The sequence below is a fragment of the Aquarana catesbeiana genome, linkage group LG11, assembly GCF_042186555.1.
Source record: "Aquarana catesbeiana isolate 2022-GZ linkage group LG11, ASM4218655v1, whole genome shotgun sequence".
NCBI lineage: Eukaryota > Metazoa > Chordata > Amphibia > Anura > Ranidae > Aquarana > Aquarana catesbeiana.
Window position 1 is genome coordinate 27,040,305 of NC_133334.1, and position 13,089 is coordinate 27,053,393.

The 13,089-nt window shown below is 44.2% G+C and overlaps 1 protein-coding gene across 2 annotated transcripts in view; it reads right to left on the bottom strand.

Moving 5' to 3' along the window:
- GTF2H1 (general transcription factor IIH subunit 1) overlaps positions 1-13,089 on the bottom strand; it is a 42,014-nt gene that overhangs the window by 7,867 nt on the left and 21,058 nt on the right. Inside the window, exons 8-13 of one of the 2 annotated variants that reach the window (XR_012236482.1) lie at positions 12,351-12,478; positions 9,989-10,076; positions 7,376-7,464; positions 5,006-5,123; positions 3,062-3,152; positions 271-418 (exon numbers count right to left, since the gene is read on the bottom strand). Coding sequence is in view for 1 of the 2 variants with exons in the window: in XM_073604116.1 (XP_073460217.1) it covers positions 271-386; positions 3,062-3,152; positions 5,006-5,123; positions 7,376-7,464; positions 9,989-10,076; positions 12,351-12,478 (630 nt within the window). In the remaining variant the exon portion in view is untranslated. The remainder of the gene's footprint in view (positions 1-270; positions 419-3,061; positions 3,153-5,005; positions 5,124-7,375; positions 7,465-9,988; positions 10,077-12,350; positions 12,479-13,089) is intronic. The other variant, XM_073604116.1, reaches the window with a different exon arrangement.

Genomic DNA, 13,089 nt, shown 5'->3' on the forward strand with positions numbered 1-13,089 from the left:
CGGAAGTGGTTAAGGTCGTATACGTGTTTCAGTGCTTGTTACTACGTTCCAGTACAATTCAGTGCAGAAAAAGGTCCTACTTTCTTTTCTGGAACTGGAACACACTGGTGTGAACTAAGCCATTGAAAACCATATAACCTACTTTCCATGCGTTTTTGATGCAGAAAAAAAAAAATGCACTGGACTGCATGTGGTGTGAACCGGCCATAAACATCACTCAATTCTGCTCCCACATCAGTTTTCCCAACACAGAAGTTCCGTATATCTTACCTTTTCCTCTAGAAAAGGTGTATTGACAGGGAAGCAGGACCAGAAATGGCGCAGCAGCTCGCCCACCGCCACGTATAAATGCTTGAGTTCAGACTGGATGTCATTTGGCACCATCTCTGTAAGGGACAGACACACGTCATTGCAGAGCCTGATGGAAAACAAAGTAATATTCTCTGTATCCTAGGGAGCAAATACACAAGTCTGATATATGGGATAAAGAGCACCTTCCACCATCGCAAAATTATAAACAATATTGGAGTTCACTGAGAATATTAGAGACCTTACAAGGTGCCACAGGCTGTTCATTCCTAGGTGGTCACTGATAAAAGTCCCAACATTGCTAAAGTGCATCGAAAGTCAAAGCTTTAGATTGAGAGTTGTGCGTCACCGATCGTGACATTTATCCTCTCCATTTGTCCTGTTGACCATCGTCACCAAGACTGGAAGGAACAGGGAAATCCAACATTTTACAGTCGTCACCAGAACAGGAATGGGGTGGGAATCTTGTTTCCATGCAAAACCCCTGTGTGTTCTGGTGTACCACAGTGCCCTGAAAAAGTATTCATACCCCTTAAAATTTTCCACATTTTGTCATGTTACAGCCAAAAATGTAAATGTATTTTATTGGGATTTTATGTGATGGACCAACACAAAGTGGCACATAATTGTGAAGTGGAAGGAAAATGATAAATAGTTTTCCAACATTTTTTACAAATAAATATGTGAAAAGTGTGGTGTACATTTGTATAGCGCCCCCCGGAGTCAATACTTTGTAGAACCACCTTTCTCTGCAATTACAGCTGCAAGTCTTTTTGGGGATGTCTCTACCAGCTTTGCACATCTAGAGAGGGACATTTTTGCCCATTCTTCTTTGCAAAATATCTCAAGCTCTGTCAGATTGGATGGAGAGCGTCTGTGAACAGCAATTTTCAAGTCTTGCCACAGATTCTCAATTGGATTTAGGTCTGGACTGTGACTGGTCCATTCTAACACATGAATATGCTTTGATCTAAACCATTCCATTGTAGATCTGGCTGTATGTTTCGGGTCGTTGTCCTGCTGGAAGGTGAACCTCCGCCCCAGTCTCAAGTCTTTTGCAGACTCTAACAGGTTTTCTTCTAATGCCGCGTACACACGAGGGGACTTTACGGCAGACTTTACGACGGACTTTCTGTACGCGATGACGTACGACCGGACTAAAACAAGGAAGTTCATAGCCAGTAGTCCAATAGCTGCCCTAGCGTGGCTTTTTGTCCATCGAACTAGCATACAGACGAGTGGACTTTTCGACCGGACTCGAGTCCGTCGGATAGATTTGAAACATGTTTCAAATCTAAGTCCGTCCAACTTTTGAGAAAACAAAGTCCGCTGGAGCCCACACACAATCGAATTGTCTGACGAAATCCCGTCTGCCGTAAAGTCCGCTCGTGTGTACGCGGCATAAGATTGCCCTGTATTTGGCTCCATCCATCTTCCCATCAACTCTGACAGCTTCCCTGTCCCTGCTGAAGAAAAGCATCCCCACAACATGATGCTGCCACCACCATGTTTCACGGTGGGGATGGTGTGTTCAGGGTGATGTGCAGTGTTAGTTTTCCACCACACATAGCGTTTTGCTTTTAGGCCAAAAAGTTAAATTTTGGTCTCATCTGACCAGAGCACCTTCTTCTACATGTAGTCCAATTTTGTGGAGTGCAGGACTAATAGTTGTCCTGTGGACAGATTCTCCCACCTGAGCTGTGGATCTCTGCAGCTCCTCCAGAGTTACCATGGGCCTCTTGGTTGCTTCTCTGATGAATGCTCTCCTTGCACGGCCTGTCAGTTTAGGTGGACGGCCGTGTCTTGGTAGGTTTGCAGTTGTGCCATACTCTTTCCATTTTCAGATCAAAGCTTGGGATATTTTTTTTTATAACCTAACCCTGCTTTAAAATTCTCCACAACTTTATCCCTGACCTGTCTGGTGTGTTCCTTGGCCTTCATGATGCTGTTTGTTCACTAAGGTTCTCTAACAAACCTCTGAGGGCTTCACAGAACAGCTGTATTTATACTGAGATTAAATTACACACAGGTTTACTCTATTTACTAATTAGGTGACTTATGAAGGCAATTGGTTCCACTAGATTTTAGTTAGGGGTATCAGAGTAAAGGGGGCCGAATACAAATGCACGCCACACTTTTCACATATTTATTTGTAAAACATGTTGAAAACCATTTATCATTTTCCTTCCACTTAACAATTATGTTCCACTTTGTGTTGGTCTATCACATAAAATCCCAATAAAATACATTTACGTTTTTGGTTGTAACATGACAAAATGTGGGAAATTTCAGGGGGTATGAATACTTTTTCAAGGCACTGTATAAAAGGTAAACTGTACCCCTGCTATAAAATTATTAAATTATGTTTAAAGCCATTTTTTTTTTTTTTTGAGTAGGGAACATTTAAAACCTCTTTAAGGCTTATTTGCTATCTGTGTCCATTGGTGAGATTTTTCCTCCACTTCCTCTCCTGTAGACACAACAGGAAGTGAAAGGGAAGCAGTAGTCTCTCTGAAGTGGTCCTGCCGAGTCAGACCTATAAGCTCTGAAATCAGCAAAGCTCGTGCTCCCTGCGGATTATAAAGCTCTAGTTCTGACTCCGTAGGGGGCGTGTCAGACCTTTGCAGAGAGGCCACCTGCTTCCACACACAGTGCAAGCGCCTTCCTCTACAAACATAAAATCATTACATTTTTTAATCAATTTAACGCAATTTTGAAAATTCTTAGTAACTAGAGGAGAAAGTAGACTCACGGTTTATGGCTTGCTGGGCTCCTCCCTGCATCAGGGCCCCGCCTGGTGAGAGAGCTGATATGGTGCTACTAGCAGCCGAGCTTGAAAGAACCTACATCATAAGAAATAAGAACGAGATGATACAATTCTTACAGGAATTTATACAGCACTGTCAATTAATGCAGAACTTTACATTAAAAAGTGGTTGTAAAGCCTCACATATACCCACTGAAGGGATTATCCTCAGGTGATACACAGAGATTAAACAAGCCCTCCTATATAGGTTGTATTTGTTTATCTGCAGTCCTCTATTTTCTCTACATCTGTTCAAAGTGCTGATTTTTAAGCTAATCTGAGAGTTCAGAAAAAAAAGGGGGGGGGGGGAGCTGAGGTTACACTCTGCAGCACTTAGTGAGGAGAGCTCAGAGCTGATTGGAGGGAAATGACACACACCCTCCACACAGCACACAGGAACATGGCTGAGGCTTTCAACCTGCTGGTGCTCCCTCCCCGGGTCACCATTTTTCTCGGGGTGTCCGGAAAACTTGTCAGAAGTGATTCATGCAGAGAACAGAGGAAGAAGGCAGCAGACAAAAATGACACTTGGTGCTTTTAAGTAAGACAAGTACACAGTATAAAGGGATGTGCTTTGTTCATATCTGAGGTTTACAACCACTTCAAAACATCAGTCCCTGTCCTTATGGAGCTCCCAATCTAAGGTCCCTTATCCCACATGCCTACATACACACATACTAGTGCTAATTTAGAGGGGAACCAATAAACCCACCATCACGTCTTTGGAATGTGGGAGGAGACCCATCCAAACCCAAACAGAGACACAGACAGAACATGCAAACTCCATGCAGACGGTGTTCTGGCCAAGATTTGAGCTAGAGGACAGTGCTGGAAGAAGAAGAGCTAATCATACCTGACCTATAGACCTGCACTGAGGGAAGAGCAATAAAGGCACAGAGATCGGACACTACAACTAAATGGAACATGGCTAATCGATATGCAAAACTAAAATACAACTTTATCAATTCTCTTAGATGCCCTTTAAAGAGGTGTTCCCCCGCTAAAAATTAAAAAAGTCAAACAGATACAAATACTATAGCTGCTGACTTTTAAAGCGGTTGTATACCCGCTGAAATTTTTTTTTTTTTACCCTTGTAAGGCAAAAGGCATAATGAGCTAGTATGCACGGCATACTAGCTCATTATGAAATACTTACCTTAGAACGAGGCGTCGGTATCTTACCTGGTCCACGCCGAGGTAGCTGACATGTTGCCTCGGCGTGTCTTCCGGGTATCGCGGCTCCAGCTCTGCGAGTGGCTGGGGCCACGATGTCATCACTCCCGCGCATGCGCGCGGGAGATTTCTTTCCCGGCAAGGTCCGGCAGTTGCTGGGCCTTCAGCCGAGAATCTCCTGTGTGCATGCGCCGCTGCAGTCAGCGGCTCATAGCAAGGGGAATATCTCCTAAACCATACAGGTTTAGGAGATATTTTTTTTACCTACAGGTAAGCCTTATTATAGGCCTTATTATAGGCTTACCTGTAGGTAAAAGTTAAAAAAAAAGACTAACCAACCGCTTTAATATTAGGACACTTACCTGTCCAGTGTTCCAGCGATGTTGGCACCCCAGACGATTTTCGGATCCGCCTTTCAGCTTCACAGCCGGTACCATGCGTGAAGTGCGCTGCACTTTCTAATTGGCCCGGCGGTGGAGGAAGGAGACTGAACTTCCAAGGGATGGCGCCGTAAACTGAAGTGGGGAAGGGGATCTGTCAAAAACAGGTACCCATCCCCCCCCCTCAAAAGGTGCCAAATGTGGGGAGGAGACAGATAAGTGGAAGTTCCACTTTTGAGTGGAACGCCGCTTTGAGGTTACGCCATATTAGTCTTCCTATCTGAAATCTCACAGTTAAATTTGTACGTGTCTTGCCTACAATTTTATTTCTGCTTACCTGAGTTAGACTTGGTACGTAGTTGTCCATTTGTTGTTTAATACTGTTCAGAGAATGGATAATATCCTGACTGGTTGCATATTGCTGGGAGTGGACTGGGGTTGGACCATGATAATACCTAAAAATACAAAAATGTATAGTAAACATGCAAATCGACTGTAAAGAGGGAAGAAAATTGGGCCTGAAAGAGTAAAAAAAATAATGGAGAGAGAAAAAAAAATGGGGCGGGGGAGACAGAGAAAGACTCACAGAAGAAAAATAAAAAAAGATTATATTATATAAAAATAAATAAAACATGCCTGCTCCCCCATTACTTGTCTTGAGTGGGACCTGTAGCGAGTGAATGATGCCAACCATTATTTATTTATTCATTAATGATCACAAGAAGTCATTAAAGAGGAATTCCAGGTATGGCATTGTATACATCGTTACATTGGTCCAGCTTGGATCCCCGTGGAAGCTGAAAATCACTGTAGTAGACACGGCTACTCCGGTACAAAAGTGATCTCTACTAGCTTCTGGGTCCTGTGCTGCTTGGCTGCATTCTAAATAAAGGAGGTTGGCTGCTCGGCACGAGTGCCATTCAGGGTCACTTTGCATTCTCTTAGTGGATGCAAGGATTTTGCTGATTGAACAAGGTGGAGAGGCGCAACAGTGATGTCATGCTCGCCACCTTTGGACAAACGGAGAATGCTTTGAATTCCGTGAGAGAATGAAAAACACTCTTTCAATGAGGGCTTTGACGAGCACAGCCAACCTTCTGTGTTAAGAATGCAGCAGGGCAGCCATTCGGCATGGAACTGAATTAGCGGTGTTTACTACAGTGATTTCCAGTTTGAAACAGGAGAGGGAGGGAGGGAGGGAGGGAGAGAGGAGAGAGGAGAGAGGAGAGAGGAGAGAGGAGAGAGGAGAGAAGAAAGAAGAAAGAAGAAAGAAGAAAGAAGAAAGAAAGAAGTTTGCAGACCAGCTCTCCAAAACCCCTCCTACTACCAGCATGCCTCCGTTTGTAGCAAAGCAGTACAGAGGCATGATCAAACAAAAATTTGGGGTGGAACCCAAATCCCTCAATGGAATTTCACATCGAGTTCAACATTTCTATTTTCTATCTGGTCCTCAGAAGGGACACAGGAAGTTGACTATAAAGCAGCCCAACTTTAGGAGTGGACAACACAGCAAACCAATGCTAACAGGTGCACTAAAAACAGAAAGGACTTTGCACCCAAAGCTGGCATCAGAAGGCAGTATAACCTGACAGTTAATAAATTCCTGCGTCCCTCAATGAACTCCAAAAAAAAAAACAAAAAAAACAACCATATAAATAGTCTTTCAGCATAAATTTCCTTTGTAGTACTCTGCATCTGGTCTCACCATAGAGCAGAACTACAAACTTGGATTGGTTCTGGAAGATTTCGGTCGACCAGTGCTGGATTTGCAGGTCTGGACAGGCAGCAATCAATTATATAACGCCCGGCAGCTGCAACTAAACACGATTCCTCCCTGTGTATTGATCTTCATTAAAGAGGTTGTAAAGGTTTGCGTTTTTTTCACCTTAATGCATCCTATGCATTAAGGTAAAAAAAAACATCCAAACAATACCCCCCCCGTTTTAATTACCTGAGCCCGTTCACCTGCTGCGCTCGCCCCCGATGTCCTCTTCGCTGCTCATTGGCTAGAGTGGATGGCTTAAAAGCAGCGCAGCCATTGGCTCGCGCTGCTGTCAATCACAACCAATGACGCGACAGGGGGCAGGACTGAATGATACAGTTGTGTACGGCTGTATCACGGGAACGCGCCCGCAAGAACTAACCACCATGCGAGAGAGCTCACATGAAGGTGGTTAGTTCTTGCGGGGAGGAGCTGAGACAGCCGCCGAGAGACCCCAGAAGACCAGGTTCGGGGCCACTCTGTGCAGAACGAGCTGCGCAGTGGAGGTAAGTATAACATGTTAGTTATTTATTTATTTTTATTTTTTTTAATTGCCTTTACAACCCCTTTAAGTGAACTCTGCAGTGTCACACTTTGTCCCTTGAATGGTGAATAGCAGTGGTTGTCATTTTATAAGCTAGAGAGGGCCTCAAATGTGGCCCCTGACATCACCAAAGGGGCCACAATATATTGTTTAATATATGTAATGCTTGTGAGGACTGTCAGAAACTGAAGATCTAATAGAGGAAATGATCAGAGAGTAAGGACATGCTATCAAGCACATCATGTACCAAAGGGCCACATATGACCCTCGGGTGGCAGGTTGCACACCAGGGGGTTTATAGGATCAGCCAATACCTGGCTAGATGGTGACTTACTTTCTGCAGACTTGTACCAGAAAGCAGGTAGCGAACACAAAACATGATCCATATATGTGATATTTACCTATCAGATTTTTTAAGATTAAGTGCTATTGGCTTCAGACCATTACGTTCTCCCAGATCTTCATAGTCTATGGCCTCCTGCAGCTTCACCTAAAAAATAAATTCTTTTTCAGTAATATGCGATTAAGATCTGACCTGAGATGCCAATATAGGCAATTTATAACTGGCCCCTGTTCAATCAATAAAGACAAAATTGCAGTAATTATTAATCTGCATTAAGTATGAGCTCGGGGTCCCCACTCCGGCTGGTACAGCCAAGTTCGGTGGGTTTCACTGCAGGTTCCGGCTGGGGAAAGATTCTGTCCAAACTCTATAGAATTCAAAGAATTCATATTCTGCAATTATTCTTCATTTTCTTTATTACACCAAAACGGGAACCCCTAGCAGTTCCTATGGACACAGATGCCTGAACACTCACTGGACTCTTTGTGCTGATCAAACAATAGATCTCTCTTACACCTTATATGCACCACAGACACAACTGGGTTGATTTACTAAAACTGGATGGTGCAAAATCTGGCGTAGCTCTGCATAGAGACTAATCAGCTTCCAAAGTTTTTTTTTTAATCAAAGCAAGCTTAACCGCTTCAGCCCCGGAAGATTTAGCTGCTCGATGACCAGGCCATTTTTTGTGATTCGGCACTGCGTCGCTTTAACTGACAATTGCGGGGTCGTGCGACACTGTACCCAAACAAAATTGACGTCCTTGTTTTTACACAGTGTAAATTTGCTGTCCCCTCAAAATAACGCCTAAGTGAAAATGTCCAAATTGGGCCCAAAGTGTCAATATTTTGTGTGGCCATTATTTTCCAGCACTGCCTTAACCCTCTTGGAGTTCACCAGAGCTTCACAGGTTGCCACTGGAGTCCTCTTCCACTCCTCCATGACGACATCACGGAGCTGGTGGATGTTAGAGACCTTGCGCTCCTCCACCTTCCGTTTGAGGATGTCCCACAGATGCTCAATAGGGTTTAGGTCTGGAGACATGCTTGGCCAGTCCATCACCTTTACCCTCAGCTTCTTTAGCAAGGCAGTGGTCATCTTGGAGGTGTGTTTGGGGTCTTTATGTTGGAATACTGCCCTGTGGTCCAGTCTCCGAAGGGAGGGGATCATGCTCTGCTTCAGTATGTCACAGTACATGTTGGCATTCATGGTTCCCTCAATGATCTGTAGCTCCCCAGTGCCGGCAGCCCTCATGAAGCCCCAGACCATGACACTCCCACCACCATGCTTGACTGTAGACAAGACACACTTGTCTTTGTCCTCCTCACCTATAAGTTTATCTTGATCTCATCAGACCACAGGACATGGTTCCAGTAATCCATGTCCTTAGTCTGCTTGTCTTCAGCAAACTGTTTGCGGGCTTTCTTGTGCATCATCTTTAGACAAGTCTTCCTTCTGGGATGACAGCCATGCAGACCAATTTGATGCAGTGTGCAGCGTATGGTCTGAGCACTGACAGGCTGACCCCCCACCCCTTCAACCTCTGCAGCAATGCTGGCAGCACTCATACGTCTATTTCCCAAAGTCAACTTCTGGATATGACGCTGAGCACGTGCACTCAACCTCTTTGGACGACCATGGCGAGGCCTGTTCTGAGTGGAACCTGTCCTGTTAAACCGCTGTATGGTCTTGGCCACCGCTCTGCAGCTCAGCTTCAGGGTCCTGGCAATCTTCTTATAGCCTAGACCATCTTTATGTAGAGCAACAATTCTTTTTTTTCAGATCCTCAGAGAGTTCTTTGCCACAAGGTGCCATGTTGAGCTTCCAGTGACCAGTATGAGAGAGTGAGAGCGATAACACCAAATTTACCACACCTGCTCCCCATTCACACCTGAGACCTTGTGACAATAAGACCCCATACACACTATACAACTTTTGTTGTCAGATTTCTTTCAAATTTACCAAAACCATGTGGTGCAAGGGCCTGCCTGATTGCATACAAATTGAAACTCCTAAGGTTTGACCTCATATTATATGGTTTCGGTAAATCTTAAGTAAAAAAAAAAAAATCTACAGAAAATTGTATAGTGTGTATCTAGCTTAACAAATCGCATGACACCCGGAGAGGGAAAATGGCTAATTGGGCCCAATTTTGACATTTTCACTTAGGATTGTACTCACTTTTGTTGCCAGCGGTTTAGACATTAATGGCTGTGTGTTGAGTTATTTTGAGGGGACAGCAAATTTACACTGTTATACAAGCTGTACACTCACTACTTTACATTGTAGCAAAGTGTCATTTCTTCAGTGTTGTCACATGAAAAGATAGAAGAAAATATTTACAAAAAAAAAATGTGAGGGGTGTACTCACTTTATATACACACACGTGATGCTGTACACAGCGGTCACCCTGTGGCAGTAAAACTGCTATAGGGTGGTTGGCAAGTGGTTAATTGAACAAGCTGAAGTTAGAAGCCGATTGGCTCCCATGCACGGCTGCACCAGATTTTGCACTCTCCAGCTTTAGTAAATCAACCCCAACTAATTCATCCTACACAATGTGCTGAAGATCAGCAGCGAATATTAACGTGAGGCTGTGATCAGCTTCTTATGTGGACATAAGCAGATATTGAAACATGTGGGCAATAGCTGGTGATATAACAATTCTTACCTTCTTTACAGGAGGCTGAAAGAAATCTGAGTCCCGAGAATTACCATCTGTGCTACTCGTCTCACTGCATTGGTCATTTGGTGCTTCTCTACAAAGACATCAAAGCACACCGTTATACACACAGATGATACATTCTGTCCTTAGCTTACTGTTTAGTGTGGCTGCCTCATTCAGAAGGTTACACGATCAAATGTCAAGACTCAAGAGGGGACCTGCAGTTATATCAGTAGGAAGCACTTCAGCCGTTCAGTTACTCTATCAATTCTGCAAAAACTTAAAGGGGTTGTAAAGGTTCATGTTTTTTCACCTTAATGAATCCTATGCATTAAGGTGAAAAAACACCTGTCAGTGACCGGCCCCAAAGCCCCCCCGTTTTACTTACCTGAACCCTCAAACTTGTCCCACGGGGACGTGCCTTCTCTCTGCTAGGGGGTTCTCAGCTGTTAATTGGATAGATTGATAGCAGCGCAGCCATTGGCTCCTGCTGCCGTCAATCAAATCCAATGACACGGCCGCCGGGGGGCGGGGCCGAGTCCTGCATTCGCCGTATATGGATGCCGAATGCTGGACTCGGGAGCGCGCCCGAAAGGTAACCCCCCGGGAGAGCGCTTCTCCCAGGGGGTTATCTGATGTGGGGGGGAGCCAAGAGAGCCGCCGAGGGACCCCAGAAGACTAGGTTTAGGGCCACTCTGTGCAAAACGAGCTGCACAGTGGAGGTAAGTATGATATGTTTGTTATTTAAAAAAAAAAAAAAAAAAAAAAAAATTTTAAATTTACCTTTAGTGTCACTTTAAAGCGGAAATTCACCCAAAAGGGGAAGCCGCTCTTGGTCACACCCTCCACTGCCACATTTGGCACTTTTTTTTGGGGAGGAGGTATCTGGTTTTGACAGGTGCCTACTCCCACTTCCAGGTAAGATTGCCGCTGCAATCTCCGAGTATTTACGGCCCTTCTTGCTGCCTTCTGGGACACACACAGGTCCCAGAAGATGGCGGGAACATTCAGAAAGCCCATTCGCAGTAGGAAACGGGCTGTGAAGCCTGAAGGATTCACTGCCAGTTTCCCTTAGTGAAGATGCCAGCGCCTGCACCCGAAGCCGATTGAAGTCAATTGATTGCTCGAGGTGCCGATATTGCGGGTTCCCTAGACAGGTAAGTATTTTTATAATAAAAGTCAGTAGGTACAGTATTTGTAGCTGCTGACTTTTCCTTTTTTTCGAGTAAAAACAGATTCCTTAAATTGGGACTCTAAACGGACCACAAACAGTATTTGTAAAAAAAAAAAAAAAAAAAAAAAAAAAAAAAAAAAAAAAAAATTTACAAATTTATTGGACATAAATATCAATCATTTTTTTCGTCCAGACTGGAGCTCCTCTAAGTTCCGCTGTAACAAACAACGAGCAGGCAGGCTTTTTTTTTGCAGAAGAGACATGCAATGTCTCTTCTGCAATAAAATGCCCCCATCTGCCTGCTCGCCAGCTCCTCCGGCATAGGTTTCTGTGTGCCAGAATGATGGCCTCCTACGCATGCTCAGGGGTGACGTTATCCCACACTGATCAATGAAGACAGCCTAAGACCAGCACACACGAGAAGATGTCAGCAAAGGGACCAATGGAAAGGTATTAACCCCTTTAGTTCTGTTTCATGGTAGGCTTAACCACCTCAACACTGGGCACTTTCACCCCCTTCCTGCCCAGGCCAATTTTCAGCTTTCGGCGCTGTCACACTTTGAATGAAAATTGCGCAGTCATGCAACACTGTACTTAAATTACATTTTTTGCAATTTTTGACGTAGGTGGAGCTTTCTTTTGGTGGTATTGAACTATCACTAGGTTATTTTTTTGCCAAGGGAAAAAAGACTGAAAATTGTGGGGGGGGGAGTTAGTTATCTTCATTTCTGCTATAAACTTTTGAAAATAAGTAATTTTTCTTCTTCGCAGATGGGCACTGATGAGGCGTCACTGCCGGGAGAACACAGCGATTATTGCTAGCGGCTATACCAGCCGTAAACAATCGCATGTAAAATTTGTCAGGCTGGTTGTACCCAAGTAGATCAATCAAGTTGGGTACATTCAGACTGCCCATACATGTTCAAATCTCAGCCGGTTCCTGCTGAACCGGCCGAGATTCGAACCGTCTATGGCCAGCTTAACGGTTTCCAATAGGGGCTCCACCCACTTCTATAAAGGTGGCAATATTTCAGAGGGCAGTCTGGCGTGGATAGACAGTCTCAGTGCCCTCAGGATCGAGTCATGGGCAGAACAGTCAATGGGATAGATATGGTCTATTTGGCGCATTACAGTTGTACCCTCAACATAAGCTCAGTATGATGGAGGTCTACTTCCTGTGCAGAGTAAACATACTCTTTTCGGAGACCCGCTGCCAGCACCATGGCACTGTGGTGATTAAATCGTTTGATGATGGCGGCATTGCTGTTGTCTTTCACAGATTTTGCATTTGAAGTGGAAGGCCCGGAGGAAATCCCGTATCCCTGAGAGAGAAGATGACACAGATTAATAATACTCACAATCCTAATTTCATGCACATAAAGAAAAGGTTAGAAAAACTGGGCTTACTTAGTTTGAAAACAAGAAAATAAACTATGAACCACTTCAATTCCGGGCACTTTCCCCCTTCCTGCCCAGGCCAATTTTCAGCTTTCAGCGCTGTCACACTTTAAATAATTGGGCGGTCATGTAACACTGTACCCAAACATCATTTTTATCATTTTCTTCCCACAAATAGAGCTTTCTTTTGGTGGTATTTGATCGCCACTGGGTTTTTTATTTTTTGCTAAACAAACTAAAAACAGACCAAAATTTTTGAAAGAAAAAAAAATAAGTTTTTCTTTGTTTCTGTTTTAAAATTTTGTTTTCTCCTTCACCGACAGGCACTCATAAAGTGGCACTTATATGCAACACTGATGGGCACTGATGGCCACTAATAGTCATTACTGATGGGCATTGATTGGCATTTTGGTGGGCACCTCCGATGGCGGCTGCGCTGATAATCAATGCGCCGATTATCAGTGCAGACCCCCCCTCTGTCAGGAGAGCCGCTGATTGGCTCTCCCTGTCAGAGCGTACTGAGGAAAACCATTTA